Source organism: Aspergillus glaucus, assembly GCF_001890805.1.
Source record: "Aspergillus glaucus CBS 516.65 unplaced genomic scaffold ASPGLscaffold_7, whole genome shotgun sequence".
NCBI lineage: Eukaryota > Fungi > Ascomycota > Eurotiomycetes > Eurotiales > Aspergillaceae > Aspergillus > Aspergillus glaucus.
Genome location: NW_019170459.1, coordinates 113384 through 131557, shown reverse-complemented (window position 1 = coordinate 131557; position 18174 = coordinate 113384). Strand labels below are relative to the sequence as shown.

General features: G+C 51.7%; 5 protein-coding genes across 5 annotated transcripts; 2 read left to right on the top strand and 3 right to left on the bottom strand.

Annotated features, from left to right (window-relative positions):
* Positions 1 to 289: 289 nt before the first annotated feature.
* On the bottom strand, positions 290 to 1738 carry ASPGLDRAFT_1350288 (CCR4-NOT core DEDD family RNase subunit POP2). The gene is made up of 3 exons (XM_022541338.1): positions 1615 to 1738; positions 1412 to 1561; positions 290 to 1354 (listed from the first exon to the last, which is right to left on the bottom strand). The coding sequence occupies exons 1-3, from the start codon at positions 1636 to 1638 to the stop codon at positions 377 to 379; spliced, it is 1152 nt and encodes a 383-aa protein (XP_022402116.1). The 5' UTR covers positions 1639 to 1738; the 3' UTR covers positions 290 to 376.
* Positions 1739 to 2334: 596 nt separating this feature from the next.
* Positions 2335 to 2680, top strand: ASPGLDRAFT_123121 (NADH dehydrogenase [ubiquinone] 1 beta subcomplex subunit 3; the record flags this gene model as incomplete). Its single annotated transcript, XM_022540376.1, has 2 exons — positions 2335 to 2426; positions 2524 to 2680. The coding sequence occupies 2 exons, from the start codon at positions 2335 to 2337 to the stop codon at positions 2678 to 2680; spliced, it is 249 nt and encodes an 82-aa protein (XP_022402115.1).
* A 394-nt stretch (positions 2681 to 3074) lies between these two features.
* ASPGLDRAFT_123558 (WD40 repeat domain-containing protein) lies at positions 3075 to 4673 on the bottom strand (the record flags this gene model as incomplete). The annotated part of the gene is made up of 1 exon (XM_022540412.1): positions 3075 to 4673. The coding sequence occupies one exon, from the start codon at positions 4671 to 4673 to the stop codon at positions 3075 to 3077; it is 1599 nt and encodes a 532-aa protein (XP_022402114.1).
* Positions 4674 to 5084: 411 nt separating this feature from the next.
* Positions 5085 to 7041, bottom strand: ASPGLDRAFT_123503 (acyl--CoA ligase; the record flags this gene model as incomplete). Its single annotated transcript, XM_022540406.1, has 5 exons — positions 5085 to 5414; positions 5471 to 5959; positions 5998 to 6279; positions 6332 to 6709; positions 6766 to 7041. The coding sequence occupies 5 exons, from the start codon at positions 7039 to 7041 to the stop codon at positions 5085 to 5087; spliced, it is 1755 nt and encodes a 584-aa protein (XP_022402113.1).
* Positions 7042 to 8641: 1600 nt separating this feature from the next.
* ASPGLDRAFT_73386 (putative Rho guanyl nucleotide exchange factor) lies at positions 8642 to 18105 on the top strand. Its single transcript, XM_022549672.1, has 11 exons — positions 8642 to 8712; positions 8793 to 8913; positions 8972 to 9060; positions 9112 to 9260; positions 9307 to 9431; positions 9476 to 10354; positions 10402 to 10439; positions 10488 to 10673; positions 10721 to 11074; positions 12371 to 16642; positions 16689 to 18105. Exons 2-11 carry the CDS (start codon positions 8811 to 8813, stop codon positions 17685 to 17687), a joined length of 7194 nt encoding a protein of 2397 aa, XP_022402112.1. The 5' UTR covers positions 8642 to 8712; positions 8793 to 8810; the 3' UTR covers positions 17688 to 18105.
* The last annotated feature ends 69 nt before the right edge of the window (positions 18106 to 18174 follow it).

Sequence of the window (18174 nt, the reverse complement as noted above, 5' to 3'; positions counted from 1 at the left end):
AACAGTAGAAACAATTCATTGCCAGCCCTAAGAACTAACACCATACACCCCCTCCATGAACACCTACCTGTCCAAGGCAAGCCAATGGCATGACCCCATGCCCCATGAACGAAGGGACGAACCAGATACCGAGACACGGAACGGTAACAAAAATGCAGAAAGGAAATGACAAGATCAGCACAATGTGCCGCGCTATGTACATGCATCAGATCGTATGAATTCCACGTTTCCCAACCAGTCATCGTGGCTAACAAAAGATCAAATGACGACAATCGTCCCAAAGGGACAAGATGGAAATAATTGGAGAACAAAGGAAGAAAAGAATCATTAACTCCTCCCACCGGATCCAAACCCAGAATACGTGAACAATGCTTGCCTACGACTTGGCCGCCTGGAAAGCTCCCATGAGTCCTCCCCCGGGAGTCAAGGCACTCATACCGAGACTATGGTGCTGAGGTGTGTGCGCATTAGGTGTGCTAGGCGTCCCGGTGGCTGTGTAGATGGTAGCTCCGTTCAGGTTGGGGGTATGGTGAGGTCCCATGTGGTACGTAAACGCAGGCATCTGGCCGTTCAGACCCCAGATCTGCCCCGAGTACTTGTTCTCGTCAATGCTGCCGTTGAAGACGATCTGGCGCATCTTCCAGTAAATTTCACCGGTGACGAGAGAATCCGACCCAGCCTGGTGGGCGATTCCAACCCGCTTGACACCCAGTTCATCGGCAATATCTTGAAGACCGGACTTCTGGCCGAGGTTCGTGAGGATCTGCGCGGCAATGGGTGTTAAAGGCGTGTCATTCACGGCTTGATTGCGACCGGCGTGCTTCATTAGGTATTTAATGTCGTACAACGAGGGGAAGAAGATGTTGAGGAGTTTGTGGAAGTCCTCCTCCTTGTCCGGAAGGGGATTGCAAAGCATAATCTTCATCAGGTAGCCAAAGTCGTAACCGGAATGGAACGAGATCCAGTGGGCGTCGTCCAGTAAGACCAGACCCGAGCTGATAAGCAATGCTCCAAACTCGAAAGGATCAATTCCGTTCTTGTCGTGTGTGGCAAAGTCGATGCCAGCCTTGGCGAGCATAGCCGTTGACTCCTGTGCGTACATATCATCCTCCAACGAGAACTTGAAGTTGAACTGCCATGTGCACGGAGCAGGCACCAAGCTGTTCCCATACGGTTGTCCATTGGAATCTGTCGCGTTGGGCGGAGGAACCTCACCCTCCTGGGAGAAAAGCGTAATACCCAGCTGGATCATCTTCAACAGATCGACGTTACACCGAAGCGTCTGGTAGTGGTAGTCCGCTTTGTTCGTAAAGGAACCGATAGGACGAGCGACGATTCCGGGGAACTCCGTATCCTAAACCGTCAATATCACCACACACACACACAACGCCACTCGAGTCGCTCAACCTACCATACTAATGTACGGATACTTCTCGACCAAATGCCTCAGCACAGTCATCTCCTGCGCCAAATTATGCTTCCACACATCCCGTATCCTCGTCTTAACCGCCGCCCCGACCTTGTTCTCCAACGCCAACCGTCCATCATGCCCCTGATGTAACTGCTGCTGCTGCATCTGCGCCCCCCTCGCAAACCCCATCTGCGCCGCATGACTAGCCAACCCAGTCCCCCCGCCATCACCCCCAGCACCTCCAGCACTAGCACCAGCACCCGCTGCTGCCGCGCCCGCGAATCCACCGACAGACATGCCGTTTGTGATGCCCGCGGCGCCGGACAGCGTGAACGGGTTGATGTTGGTGTTTGGGTTTACCGCCGCAAAGCCCGGGTGGCCGCCTAGGGAGGGAGGGGGGAGAGCGGAGTTGGTGGATTGGGGGTGGGATGCTGGATGGTGTTGGGATTGTTGCTGGTGCTGTTGTTGCTGTTGCTGTTGCTGTTGTTGTTGCTGGTGCTGGAGATGGGCTTGTTGGAGTTGTTGGGCGTAGGGAGCGCTTAGGCCCGAGGGCCCGTATCTGCCGACGGGAGGGGGCATGGTCGTGATGTTGTGGTGTGTTGTGTGATCAGTTCGAACATCTGATTAATAGATAAAAGGGGTCGCGATCTCGTAGAGATACAGATTAGCCAGACAGCGTGTGGGAAGAGACGAGGTTCCGGCACCAAAAGGCGGACAAGCCTATATTCGCCATATCGGGTTTAGCGCGCCAAGCCCGTTCTCTCACTCAACTTCCGTAGCTTCACTTCGCCGTTTATTCCTAGGATCCTCTATACCTCTATTGTCGCAATTGCTGCCGGAACGCGTGCGGAATCGCAGTCTCTGTCCTCCTCCTCTCAACTATCCTTCAACACATCACAAACCACCGCACCCACACCGCAACCATGGCCAACCCCACCGGCTTCGACATCAGCGAATTCAAGCGCGCCGCCTCCCCCCGCTCCGTCTACGCCAAAAGAGACCCCTGGGCTCGCAAGTATGTTGCCCCTCATCCCCAGCCCTTCCTCCCATACCCTATCCCAAAACATGCAAGCAAACGCAGTCTGGATACAAGCTAACGCTAACAAACACAGCGAAATCTGGAGATACACCGGCCCGTTCAGCCGATTCAACCGCTTCAAGGGACTTTTCCCGGGCTTTGGGGTTGCGAGCGTTGCGTTTGCGGGATACTGCGCTTATGAGCACTTCTTTTTGAAGGATGAGCATCATCATGGGGAGGGTCACCACTAGATGCGGCACCATTTGGGAACGAAAAGTAGAAAGGGATACAAAACGAACGAACCGGATGGGCTGAATTGGATTGACCGACATGTGGGAAGATGGATACCCTAGATTTATGGATGACTTCTCTGGTCCGGGTCCGAGGTTGTGTGGATTGCATGTCTTGTCTAGACCCTGAGCTAAAGAGGGTTATCTGCTACAGACGGCGCTTGGGTGATTGATTTGTCGGGTGTATATAGTGTATTATGTTTGCATGAATGCTTTTTTAATTCATTTCACTACAGCCTAGTGTATGACTGGGATACTCGTAGTGGTAACATAAGCATAAGCATAATTCATTCGCATATGGTTGGTCCGTCACATCTATAAACAAAACGACCTTTCCATCAAGAGAAGAAAGCAATTACTCCTCGAAAATCAACGCAACCCCATCATCACCAGCTGTAACAACCCTCTTCCCATCACCCCCCTGGACAAAGCCCATAATCCCCCCACTCTGCTCGCCCTCCGTATTCTCCATCAACCCAGCATGACCCTTCCACTCGTTCAACAACCCCTGTCCAGCAGCCGCAGTTCCACCGCGCGCATCCCACCGTCTCACAACACCGTCCAATCCAACGGTCGTAAGCAGCCACGAGCGCGATTGGCCCGTTGCAGCAGAGACAAGAGGAGAAGGACGGCCGAGCGGTTGGCCCGTGGCCTGGGCGGAACCGGGAGTACGGCTCTGCAGGAACTCAACTTTGACGACGGCGGTGGCCTCATGGGCTTCTTTGATGTGGCGACGGACGGCGAAGCGGTGGGCTGTGTCGAAGAGGGCGATGGTGCCGTCGACGGAGCCGGCGGCGAGGAAGTTCAGTGGGGGGGAGGAGAAGGAGAGGGTTTCGATGCCGTCTGTCTGGGTTTGCAGAGAGGCGAGGAGAGTGCCTGCGGCAGAAGCACCGGTTAACGACTGCGGAGCGGAAGCCTTGGTCTTGGCCTTGGACGAGGACGCAGCGCCAGGAGACGACGGGAGACGTGGAAGACCGACGACCTTGATATGACCCTCGGCACCACCAACAGCCGCAAACGCACCAGACGGCGCAATAGCAACAGAGTACAACCCCCCATCAACAGCAAACCGCTGATCCTCGGGCGTCAACCCAACAACCGCACTGCTGCCCGCAGAATACTCAATCCCAACAGCAGCCGCAGCCCCAAACACATCATACACATAAAACGTCCCATCCTCCGAAACCGTCGCCAAAAGCTTCCCATCCGGCGTCCACGCACCAGCCGTACAAGCCATCGTATGCTGGAAAAACGACTGCACAATCGCAACCGGCTGCGCCGCATCTTCATAATCAACCCTAAACACCCACACACTCCCATCATTCGCCCCAAACGCAACAACATTCCTCTTCTCCTCATCCCCCTCCCCACAGGGACACACAGCAACCCAGTTAATCTCCTCTACCTCCTGCGCCTCCGCAACAAACTCCCACGCCGTCCCATTCCCACCCGCTGAACTATCCCGCCACGCACGTAGTTTCCCATCCAACCCCGCCGTAACAACATACTCGCCCTTCGGCTCCGTAAACCCAACCGCATTCACAGTATCGCTATGCCCATCTAGCTTCGCAAGCGGCTCAAGACCCTTCCTCTCAGCTCTAGGCTGCGGATCAGACTCATAACTCGCAGGCAGCACGGGGCGTTCCTGCGTCGGCGTGCTGTCAAAGATAAACGCACTGTCATCGCCCGAACCCGTAATCACGATGTTATGGTGGACTGGGTGCTGGGCGATGCAGAAGAGGGAGTCTTTGTGGTGGTCGAAGTGTGCGAGGGAGTCGTTTTGGAGGACGATTTCTTGGGGCTCGAAGTCCATATTTTGGTCGCCTTCGTTGTCTTGGCCTTCGCCTTCGTCATCGGACTCCATGGGGTGGTCTTCATCGCGTTCGACGATTTCTTCGGCGTCTTCGGCTTGGAGGTAGGCGTCTTCTTCTTCGTGGTGGTTGTTGGCGGACATTTTTGAGGGTTTGAAGCGGTATTGCTAGATTGTGTGTAGAGGGGTTTGTTTTTGGTTGTTTGTGTTTAGTTCTTTTTTCTGAGAATTCCTATTCCTCAGAGATATACAAACAGAAATAATAGAGATAATTCACAAGATGTAAGTGAGTGAGAGGCTGTAGAAAAAATCAATACTCCGCTTAGAAATTCAATCTCCCCGCGGAGCAAACACTGCAAACATGCCACCAAGTAAACAGTGCCCTAGTTACCTTGTTTTCTACTTTTCTCGCAGAATATTGTAGAAATACCTTGAATCTTCTAATTATATTCAAATTGACAATACTATCTACGAGGCATATGCCAAATCTACACGAAACGACCAGTGTATATCGTAAACCAACCATAACATCAAAAACAAAGCAAGCAAAGAAATCTACAGCTTAGGACCACTCCTCCTAAGAGCCTCCTTCTCCTGGTCCCTAAGCAGTCTCCGCAGAATCTTCCCACTAGGGCTCTTGGGAATAGCTTCGATGAACCGAATACCGCCCTTGAGCCACTTGTGACGAGCCTTGTGCTCCTCGACGTGCTTCTTGATCGCTTGGGTGGTTGCCGCATCGTCGGGACCGGCTTCAGCAGACTTGACGACGATGGCCCTGGGGACTTCGCCTGCTGCGTCGTCGGAGATGGCGATGACGGCGCAGTCGGCGACGGCGGGGTGGGTGAGGAGGTGGGCTTCGAGTTCGGCGGGGGCGACTTGCAGGCCCTGCGGACAGTTAGTTGCTGTTCTACCTCATTATTGATCCGATGATAGGTACATACCTTGACCTTGATCAACTCCTTTATGCGGTCGACAATGAAGATGTGCTCGGACTTAGTCTCCGGGTTCTGGCGGACGACGGCCTCGTCACCAGTGTGCATCCATCCGTCCCGGAAGGTCTCCTTGGTGGCCTCGTCGTTGTTCAGATAGCCTAAGACGACACTGGGGCTGCGGACGACCAATTCACCGGGTGTATCGTAGGATGTGATTTCCTGACCTTCGGGAGACAAGATGCGAACTTCCGCGCCGGGTATTAAGCAGCCAGATGAGCCCAAGAAGAAATCCTTGGGGTGAGTTGAGCAGACGACAGTCGACGTCTCGGTGAGACCGTATGCTTGCTTGATAGTTACGCTGGGGTAAATTTTGAGGTATTCGTCGACCGTTTCCGGGCCAAGTGGTGCGGCACCGGTGTACAAGTTCGAAACAGAGCTCAGATCAAACTTGGCGCACTGGTCCTTGTTCCGGAGCATGTTGATGATGATTGGGGGAACCTGCGAGAATTAGCTTCTTCCCTTGTCGCATCTAGGACCGTACATACCACGAAGAGACAAGAGATCTTGAAATTTTGGATCGATTCGAGGTACGACTTCATCTCGAACTTGGGCAGCACGACAATCTGGTCGCCACGGTAGATACCAGTATGGCAAACCGCTACCAGCGCGAAGATGTGGCTTTGGGGGAGAAGACCAAGCGAAACATCGGTGTAAATCGGCTTTCCGGCGGGAGTGATGGATTGGCGGTATTTCTCCTCATACGACGTGAGTTGAATAACGTTCGCGATGACATTCCGGTGAGAAATCATAACACCTTTCTGTGATAGTTGTCAGCTCTTATCCTTTTCAACAAGACTCCATGCGACATACAGGCAAACCAGAGGTACCACTAGAGTAGCAGAGAAACGCCGTCCGACGAGCAGCCTCTCCAGCCTTCCAGTTCAACTTCTCAACCGTAGGAAGCGACTTGCCCGCCTCCTCAATCTGAGCCAGTGTCTTGTATCCCGAAGGTGTCTTTGCGTTGCCCATCTGTGGCGGCAGGTCGATCAGGTAGATCTTGTCTTTCGGGAAATTGGCCAACGACGCAGCCTCGAGGGCTGTGGGGAGAAGAGGAGTAGAGGTAAACAGGGCCTTGGGCTTCGCATCCTGCAGTTGGTACTTCAATTCAGGGCCCGAGTAAACGGCGTTGGCGGGGGTCACCAGACCGCCCAATTGGTGGATAGCCCAGGACAGAGGCAGGGTGTCGATCTGTCACAAAATACGATTAGCTCGGTTCTTTTTCCAGGATTGTTGCAGAAACATACCGTGTTGTAACAGAAAATACCCAGCACCTTATCCCATTCCGAACCCTCATTAGGCTTCCAGCCCAGCTCCTTCGCCAATCCCCGAGTCAAATGCTCGACCCGGTCCACGACCTGCGATGCGGAGTACGACTTGCCGGTGAAGCCGCAGGTGAAAGGGTCGCGGGCCTGGCTCAGGGGATACCGGCCGTAGGATTCATTGAGCATGAATTCGCTGATTGGGATATTGTCCGGGACTTGAGAGAGCTTGGGGGCCCAAGCGGGAGGTGTAAAGACCATGTTGGCGGTGCGGAGATTTATTGACGGAGATTAAAAGGTACGAAATAGAGTAACGGCGCTAACGGAAGGATTGGACAAAATCAACAACTGAAATGTATGTAAACTGTTTCGAAGAAGAATGAGGAAGAATAAGAGAAGAGAAAGAAATGAGGAGGAGAAAAGGCAAGTTAGGGATCTTCGGCAGATGCGATGCGGGGAATCGTCTTTATATAGCCGGGAAGAAATCGCGGTTACGGGGGGTTGATTGCCGGCTCCATTTAAAAGTACTTGTACTCCATTGTCATTGCCAGTGGTTCACTACCAGTTCCGCGGCCATTGCGAAGTGAGTACTAGTATTCCCCCGAAACAATCCTCGGCCAGGCTGCGGATTGCGGAAAAGCCTGAAATAGCCGAGGCGTTTCTCGAGTTAGTGTTCCTGCACTCCACCGTCTCCACACAACCTTAATAGTATTTGTGCATATGCCCATTGGGTACGGAGTAGGGAACGGTCTCCATAGTAGGAAAAAGAGCAAGGGAAAGCTAATACGGATGTTCCTAGGGTCCATAATGTCCCCATACACGGCCAAGATATTGTTTCTTTCAACTCAGGAGAACGCCACTCGGGTTACCCGAGGATTCGGAGAGTGGATGTGTGACGGCTCAACGGCTCAACGCCAGACAAACAGCGCCAACATATCAAACGATGCCATACAAGCAATATGGGCAAACAAGGGCTTAAGCCGCACCACACAAATGCCTATAAAGACCGTTCATCGCCTAGATAGATTTCCTTTTCTTCTTCTTCCCCAGATTCGATATTCTCGTTGATGGCTGCAATAGTCTAGATAGGAATTCAGTTCGTTATTATCTTCTATTCCGAGCCCGTGACAGGATGCAGGGTCGTCATAAGCCCCAACTCAATTATGCATGGTTTCTTTGTCTTCCGTGGCACTAATGTACTCTTCACAATGCCATTACGACGCGATGTCTGCCGTATGCATGATCTTCTATATTAATGGCATACTCCGGAGTACACAGGAAGAGAGATGAAAAACATCGCCTACAACAGGTACGGTGGCCATAGAAGGAAAGCGGTCACCCTGCAAAGCTTAACGATGCATTTTGGCAGACAAACATGGCAAACAGTACAGGTATTGCATCATCATCCAATAAAGGCTTAATGGAAGAAATTTCCTCAGGGATAGTGATTCTTGGATTCCAGAAACATTCTCAGAATATTCTCTTTAAGTGACTGTAACAGGAGAACCGAGAACATGGTTTGTCCATTCTCGAATGGTTCCAGAAGTGATCCACTGCGGCCGCACTTGTAGATATATATATATATATATATACCCGCTCCTCGGAGCACTAAATCATGCTCTGAAGCGATAATGAAAAATAATATCTAGTAATATTAGCAATATCTCGAGCTATCTTATTGTATCAGCTACTGTGTATCTCTCATCAACAAGCATTGTGCAATTCAAAGGTCGAATGCTCACTTTCCCTTTTCGGATCAGAGAACGTGACCAACAGTCACGAGACCCTCACCTCTTCAACTTCCTGAGGCCACCTGTATCATCGTACTCTTGTTGTTTTATCCTTCTTCATCGACGTCGCTCGATTAATCGTGACTGAGAACAGTCTATATATCCATATGAAATGATGCCATCTTGAGGGACCTTTTTTGCTGTTCGTTTCGTCCCTTATATTCCCAGGCTTCGCCAGAAGAGAGACCGTATCTACTGGCCCTTCTAACTCACTACTTCCAGTAAAGCAGCTATATAGATATGGCAAGGCCAACCAGGAAGCCTCGCAGTCCATCTGGCCCATCTGGTCCATCTGGGCCTGTTAAAGCAGGTCGTGTAACCAGAGCTCGAAAGGCCGCCCCTAGTATGCCAGTCGATCACTCTGAATAATACTTGGACACGACCGTGCTAATCTGTAAAAGTCTCACCCATCAGAATACAAGCAGCAGAAATAGCTGTCGACCTTGAATCTGCGCCACCAGTTGACGGAGATCCACCAGCGTGGGCAGAGGTTGGTCACTCCGACCTACATCAGCATGGTATTGTGACTGATAATCACTAGACTCGACCTGAGCTATGTGATGCACTTCCCTGGTTTCGGTCTGTCCAAGGTGGGGTATATCATAATGGTGGTTTTTGCTGGGGCTTCCTCATGGATGCTGATTGCGGCATACGTTCTTATATCGGCGACGAAGTCATCATTACTAGAGTGTAAGTATACCGTCTTTGGCCTCTAGTTTCTGTTTAACCCTACTAGTGGTGGTGGTTGCACCAAAGATGCAGACGGAAACTTGGTTCTCCTCAAAGACCAAGACGAAAGTTGTTTCACAACCAGCATTATAAATAGCAAGGAACATAATGTTCCAGTCGGTTTAATTATAGGTAAGACGTCTTCACAGGTGAAGTAGAGACTGCTGACATTGTAGGGAACCGCAACGTTCTTCTAGGAAGAAAGCTTCCCCATCGATACAATGTGATGGCCTACTTTCGTGTGACGGATATCTGGTTTGAGAGAATTGGTGGAAAGGCTGGAGGAAAGGTACGCTTCGAAAAGATTGACCTCGAGAACAAAAGCTGGTGGGCAGAAAAAGATTCCCCACCACCATCGCCCCTTGAGCAGCGGGTGGACATCAAGCCCGAGAGGGTGCAGTGCCTGGAGTGCTCCAAATTTAGCACACGCATATATAATGAAGGTTGGATGTGCCTTCAACCATCTTGTAAATCCTTCTGGACTATTGATGGCTCAGTTCCCCCGGCGTGTCTCACCTTTTACCCGGACCTCCTCAAGTATCGTGCAGCCCCGGACCCAAGTTTACAACCGCACTACAGCTTGGTCCCTAATCTGCTGGCTACGATAAACGAATATGAAGGTGATGCCAGCCTCTCACGGATCGCTTGGAGAGGTATCGTATGCCCCCAATGCTCCAAGTGCATATCGCGCAGATTCTGGAGAGGCTGGAAATGCATAGATGATGTTACTACTGGACCAGACTGCAATGCTTGCTCATTCGAGAAAACGATGAATATCCAACCTGCCTCTTTACGCTCAGTTATAGATGATTTCGAGCTGGGTCCGATCAAGCGAACCCTTTTCTTCGATCGCAAGTTCATGATTCCGGAAGTCGACGATTCTTCGTTACATCCATATCGAAAGCTCACCTATCCCATACCGGGTGTAGGGTTTGTCACCCATTTTGTCTCGAACAAGGCCATTAACAGTCGCACAAACGGACCCAACGACCTATTCCACCAGCTCCAGGCTTCTGACCTAGGGCTGCGACGATATCCTTTACAGCAAAGTGTCGGTAAGTCTACTTCACTCCCACATTGGTATTGAGCTGACGCTTTAAAGTGCCTGGGACACTTACTGCACACTTTGCTGTTAACTTTGTGAGTTGTGAATGCTATATGCTATTAAATTAGCTACTGATTGAATAGGGAATGCCGTATAAATACGTGGTTTCCGTGGACTCTAAAGGTTTTAGTGAAGCACCTGATGAGATCCTACGAGCATTGGGCCGTTTGAGTTGGGCAACCGAGAAAGCGGTTGTGGACACGGCCGATTCATACTTTCCACCGAACGAGCTGCTCATGTTGGGTTACTTTGAAGACATGAAAATCGGTGTAGGTCCTTTGACTCTCCGGAAAGTGCACGTCGCTGACTTGCTCAGTATCATGATGACGGGGAATCGTCACTCGGCCCTACAATCTCAACGCTTTCATTGGGCGCAACGGCCACTATGTACATTCGGATGAAGTACAAACACTACCATGGATTTAGTAAAACCAGAAAGCTTCTCGACGATGACCCCGTTCTGCAAGGTTGCCGGTTTGAGAGTGAACGACGGACACTCAAGGAGCAATTCAAAACCGGGGAAATTACGAAGGACGGCTACGATACCTTGCGTCGAGCGGTCCTATTTAAACATAGCAGAAATGGAGAAGCGTCTCCAATTATCAAGATGACGTTGAATCATGGCGACTTGGTCGTGATGCATGGAGAGAACCTCCAAAAGTACTACGAGGTATGTGCCATTGCTCTGTATATTGCTCTTGCTGACCGTCTAGCATTCGGTTGTTCCCGACAAGAAACTGCGATTTGCCTTGACAGCACGATATATCAAGCCCGATCACGTCGACGAGCAAGAGTTGAAGAAGGGAGAATTCACATTGTCGCCGGACCAAATCTATGACGGGAAATAATCTATCTCAAACACCATGACTGGTCTATTTATAATGACTCCCGCGCAATGCTGGCTAATCCCAGTTACTCTGACGATACCTCGGAGTATTTCCTGGCTATTTAAGGGATCTCTATTTTTTCTTTTTTTCGATACTGTTCTAATAATACCGCGCGATTTCATGCAAATGGTGGATCTCCAGCACATTTTATTGTGGTTATAATTGCTATTTTCTATTGCTATTTTGTCAATGGCTGGCATCACATGCAACCTGATACCGAAGAGCGGGCAGCAGCAGGATACGAGTCAATGGTGGAGAGTATCCCCTTGGCAGCGTGGGAGAGGAATTGCAGTGAGGATTGGCATGGTTATCTTGTCCGCCTATAGAAACGACCAAGGAAGGGGGAAAGCGCGATGCTCTACTTTAATACGCAGTTACATGGCAAGGCAATTGAAAACAACAGTTAGTTAATACGGAGTAGTGACAAAGGAGATAAGGAAATTCACATGGGTCACTGGTTCGTATTCTGCCCGACGTAGTGGACATATATGTACCAGTACCTGGGTGTGGCGGTGATTATAGCGTGTCAACAGGTACTGGTACTTGCATAGCTATAGAACCCTTGATATAGTGAGATTGAATGCTCTATCTCCTCTCTGTTTAATAAATATTGTAACAGCCACACCACCGTTGTCCCGCTCTGCTGGGTCCGCGTCATTTCTGTGCACAGCCGCGTGTGGAGGAGACGGACTACAGAAGAGAACATCGTCTTTTGTTATCCCTCCCTTCCTCTCCCCTCCCTCCCTCTCTCTCTGTTGACGACCTCCGGATGAGGCTCTTCCTCGTCCAGTTATTGTGGTATCTTTATTCGGTCCTTACCTCTTTAACTATCTCCAGTGAAGTGTCTCTATTCTCGACACGCACGCACAACACACACCCGAGCCCGATCCTCTGTAGGGCGACCGGAAAAGCCCACGCAATTCTCCCCTCAATCGCCCTCATCCCTCGTTCTTTTCGCCATTCTTCGCCTCTACTCCCTTCCATTCCGATTGCGCTGGATTCGATAAGCGACCATGTCGTATTCGAGTGGCCGTCAGGCCGCCTCCCCCAGTCGCTACGAACTCTATACCCCCCAGCAGACCCAACCACCCCCGCTTCAACGAATGCCCAGTTACGACGCAGGAGATGACGCTGGCTTCTTCAACTCACCCCGTTTACAATCTTCGCGGAAAATGAATTGGGAGACAAGATATGGCGGGGGTGTTAATGGTGAAACACAAGGTGCCGATGACTGGGAAGACCGGTATGGAGGGACCTCCCCTCGAACCTCTCATGGCCGGAATCTATCGCAGGGCTCGTCTCGATACCAGTATGCGCCGTCCATCTCGACCTCGCGCCCTTACAATCCCCAAGAATTCGCCCTCCCACCGACCCCGTCGCAGTTCGGATTCAACAACGTAAATTACTCGAGCTCGGGCACGCTCTACACAGGCAGCAATGCGGGTGGTCACCAGCCGTACAATCCAGCAGCATACCAGCCAGCCGGTCTAGCTGGGTATGGGGATTCGCAGAATGTCCAACGCCAGCCTAGTACTATCGCGTCGCCTTACGCACAGACTCCCTCGACTCCGCTGTCCTTCGGGTTTCCTTCTCAGCAAATACCGCCCCCACCGCCTCCCCGCGGGCCAGATCATCCCTATGGAAGCCGTCCGTCATATTCTGCTGGTTCAACTGATGGTTTATATGGATCTGGTGCTGCAGCGCCATCGCAACTGGCTTATAGCACGACCTCCGCGTCTTCGGCCTCCAATAGCACTGCGTATGCTTCGAGAGACTCTATTACTGCTACGAGTCTAGGTTCGATATCATCGCGCTCATACTCTCGTGGATCGCAAGGAGCCGGCTACGTACCGCAATCCCCGCGTCGCACCGCACCGACCACCTACAACGAACTACCCCCAGAGCCTCCAGCGCACTCCACCCCAACCGATGATATATTTGCAAAACGACCCAGCTTTTCTCGTCCCGCTTCCGGGCGGTCCCTGCCAACACCGCCTGGCCAGCAATCGCCTCGCCGGACAGACACCTTAACGCGGCATCCACAATCCCGTCCTCTGCCTGGTCCTCCAGTGGAGACGGATCTCGATGCAGCGCCGGCCCCTCTGGCTGGTACGAGTGGGATAGGTGATTTGCATGCTGGACCGGAAGAGGAGATGAACTATGACGACTTGATGAAGGAGGTTGAGGCTGCTGTGATGGACGGGCGGATTGGGTTGGCGGGACGACATAATTCAGGAGAGTCGCGTTCTGGACATCCCCAGCCAATTGAGGAGGAGGAGGAGGAGGTTGACGACACGCGTATTGCATCGCCCCAGCACGCTTCTGATGACAGACACGCCAATGGCAACATGGCCACGGGAACGGGACAATATGTGAACTACGATGCGTACAGCGACGAGAGTGATGCGGAAGCCGCGGCCGGATTGGCAATGCTACAAATGGCGGAGGAGGAAGAACGTGCGGAGGAGAGTCGCCTACATGGACGGACACGACGGGAGACGAATGATTCGATATTCAGTGCGTACGCAGCCCGTTCCTCGGACCGGGCACCTTCGCCGCACGACGATATTTATGCGCACTATGACGATGGTTACACGCCCCAAATGCACTATGGACATGACGAGTATTACAATGTACCCGAATACGTTGATGAAGCGGACGATCACGACAGGGTTGCGGTGGGGGTTTCGGGGTCGTACAGAGAGTCCGAGATGCCCGCTGATGAGCATGGTGATTACTCTGAGGATTATGAATACCAATCCATGCCCACCGAACCTCGCTACTCGATCAACCATGCTCGTGTGGACGCTGGCGGGACTGGCGGACTTGCAGAACCTGGTGCTTTTACTCGCCGCATGAGCTTTGACTATGGCGATGAAGGTGATGTCACTTTGTCTCAAGGTGCTGATGTCTATCGCTCAGGTAGTGAGAGTTCAGACCGAGGAGATCATAGGGAATTCTTTTTCCATCCTGGAATGCGGCCGCTGCCACCTGCGCCTGTTGAACCGATGGACAACGCCACTGTAGTTCCGCACCTGATGCCGGCAGGCACGTACCGTCACCAGGACCCAATTGACCCGACGAGCCGCACGCAGCTCACGCAGGCTTACACCCCAGACTCGTACGAACAGGCGATGCCCAGCCCGACGCAGGTCCCGCGCTCGACTTCCTTATCCACCCAACCCATCGGTCCCCGTGCCGATCCTCCCATCCGATCCAAGACCGACGCAGACCGCATAAAGTACAAGCAGCAGCAGGAGCTGGTCCGCCAGTCACAGCTTGGCGGCCTCCGTGCCGACGCCTTCTTCCAGGACGCTGACCCCGCGCTACTCGATCTCCCCACGATCCCAGCAGCCCGACGCAAGAAGTTCAACCCGGCCAAGTTGTCGTCTGACCATTTTAAGAGATGTGCGGAGCCTTGGGCTCTTAGTGCGGTTGTTGCGTGGATTCGGGAGATGAGCGAAGGTGAAACGGATCTGAAAGAACATGCTATCATGGATGCGTTTGTGGCGCTTTTCACGCACAAGGTTCCGACGATGAATATTGCTGATGCGGAGACGCTGGCGGCTCGCGTGGTTAAGAACATGTTGACGGAAGAGGCTTTGATTAAGGACGAGGAATGGGTGAAATTCGGCAATGGGACGCTCTCTGGTGTATTGTTCCAGATCACAGGAACAGGATGCTACTCGTCGCGATTGCACGAGCAGGAGTCGGAAGTGTTTGGCCGTTGTTACTCGCACCACTGCATGCGGACGCTGAAGAAGGTCAACCTGAAGGCGCAGATGATGGAGCCGCAGAAGAAGATTGAGGACTGGGTGACTTTCTACAAGGTGTCCAAGGATGTGTGGGAGTCGTATCCGAAGAAGGAGGTCGACCGCCAGAATAACCTGCACGAGATTGTCACCACGGAAGATGCTTACATTGGACAATTGGATATCTTACGGGAACTGTATCGGGATCAGCTGGCAGCCATGCAACCATCCATCATCACGCCGAAGCGACTGAACAAGTTCCTAACCGATGTCTTTGGCCGAGTCGATAGCGTGAAACGCGCCAACGAGGACTTTCTCCTCGCGCAGCTAAAATACCGGCAGAAAGAACAGGGCCCGTTCATCGTTGGTTTCAGCGATATCTTCCGCGAATGGATCCGCAAAGCCAAGGCAACGTATATCGAATATGCGGGCACTTTCCCGTACGCCAATTTCCTTGTTCGCAGGGAGTCCGAGCGGAATGTGCATTTCAGGCAGTTCTTGAACCAGGCGCGTGATCATAAGTCGTCGCATCGGTTGTCGTGGGATACGTATCTCAAGGCTCCGATTACGAGGATTCAGCGGTATACGCTGTTGCTTTCGACGATTTACAAGAATACAGTTAAGGACTCGGAGGAGAAGTCGAATCTTGCACAGGCTATGGAGGAGATTAAGCAGGTTGCGTTGGAGTGTGATAACAAGGTCGGGGAAATGAGCAAGAAGGTTGATCTTGTTGAGCTGTCCACCAAGCTACAACTCAGACCAGAGATGAAGAAAGAGGTAGAATTGAATCTCGAACACTTGGGTCGCGAGATCATCTTCCGGGGTGACTTGCAGCGACCAGGAACGAGAACTCGGTTCCTCGTCGATACACATGCCATTCTGTTCGACCATTATTTTGTCTTGGCGAAGAGCGTCACGGCCCGTGATTCATCCAGGACAGCCAAGTTCGAGTACTTCGATATCTCCAAGCTGCCTATTCCGATGGATCTCCTTGTTCTCGAAAGTACCAATGATGATCCAGTCGTGAAGTCGTCTGTTCGCGGTGTTTCTACAGTCACACCTCCACATGTTGTGCGCTCGGGTGCAATGGGACCGAATTCTCTAACACATGCCAACAGCACCAATTCTCTCGTTCCAAGTACAGTCCTTGAGAGTCCCAAGGATGACAAGATTCTGTACCCATTTAAGATTAAGCATCTTGGTAAGAACGGGACGTACACGCTGTACGCCTTCTCCGCGCAAAGCCGCGCAGAATGGTGCGAGATGATCACTGAAGCGAAAACGAAACACGCTGCTGCGTTGTATGCCCAAAATGCAGAACCGTTCCGGCTGCGCGTGCTGGCGGATACTGCATTCGCGAACTCTGATCACCACGGGGGATCTAAGAGTGTGACTATCGAGGGCACGCCGCTTGACCGTGCGATCAAGTCTGTGGAGGAGAAATATGCTGGTCCTGGACCTAGGCCACTGCCGATTTGCAAGACAAATGTTAATTGTGCTACTGTCTTTCAGCAACCCCCTGGACGGATGATGTGTGCTATTGGGACGGATAACGGAGTTTACTTGTCGGAGTACAACGACCCCCGTGGTTGGGTTAGGGTATGTCACGAGCCACCCTTTTGCTGAGTTAAAACTAACAAAGTAGGCCATCCCCATCGGGCGAGTCACCCAAATCGCCGTCTTTGAAGAATTCAACGCCTTCCTCCTCATCTCCGACCGCTCCCTAGTAGCCTATCACCTCGACGTCGTCTGCCCCTCATCCGGCATCTCCCAACTCCCCAGCGAATCCGCCCGCCGCGCCCCCCAAAAGCTCTCCGGCCGCGAAGTCGGCTTCTTCGCCGCCGGCCGCATGAAAGACCGCCTGCTAATCATGTACAAGAAACGCGACGGCCTCTCCTCCACCTTCAAAGTCCTCGAGCCCGTCCTCCAGAAATCATCCTCCTCTAAACACCGCTTCTTCACACACATCCACGCCCGCCGCTCGCAGACGGAGTTCTTCCGCGAATACGACGAGTTCTATATCCCCGCCGAGTCCTACGCTATCAACATGTTCCACTCATCATTGGCTATCTCAACACAACGCGGTATCGAAATCCTAACCATCGACAAGAAACAAACCTGGTCCGTCCCAGACTTCCGCTCCGAACAACCAGATACTCAAGCCTATCTCTCCTCCATCGAACAGCGCATCAGTAACCTCCGCCCACTCGGCATGTTCCGTCTCTCCGACAGCGAGTTCCTAGTCGCATACGCCGAATGCGCGGTCTACGTCAATAAACACGGCGACGTGAGTCGAAGCGTCGTCATGGAATTTGTCGGCCGCGCGCATACAGCTTGTCTGTATGGGAAATTCCTCATCCTCTTCAACGAGGATTTCGTGGAAGTCCGCAACGCAATGAACGGTCGTCTCCGCCAGGTGATCCCAGGCCATAACGTCGTCTGCCTTGACGACGGCAGTTCATTGCCGGGCTCTGGACAGGGAATGGGAATGGGAATGCCGGCTGCAGGTTTGGGTAGTGGGTTGATGATCGGTGCGTCGGGAGCGATGATGGGACATACGGTTAAGATATGTATGCAGCATCCGGAGTATGACAGGGGGCAGCTTGTGCTGGAGTTGGTGGAGAATGAGGGGCAGAAGGATTGATCCCCTGCCCTGAGTTTGACTTCGTTTCGTTTCGTTGCATTTATCTATTCGCATTTTAATTTGTCGGTTGGTTTGGTTATGAGGCCTGGTGCTTGTTTTATGTTTACTTTGGTTTTTTTTTTTTTTTTATGATCTGGTTTGGATATACCCGCTGCATCTTGTGTCTTGTCTTGTCTTGTCTTGCATATCTGCATATCTGCATATCTGCATACATACATACTGGTACATATGTGCGTGCATTGCATTACATTGCATTGCATCTAATGCATATGCTTATTATGATATATGTCTTATTTTCGTCTTTCTATTTTTGAATAGCACGTTTTTTGATTCTGGCATGCATGGATCGGATCTTGTATTGTCGTTGTATATTATCATGACTCGAGTGTAAAGATACATATTTGTACGTACAGAACAGGCATGCTGTTTGAGTATATAAATGGATATGGATATATGCCTACAAAGATATGACTACAATGAATCGATG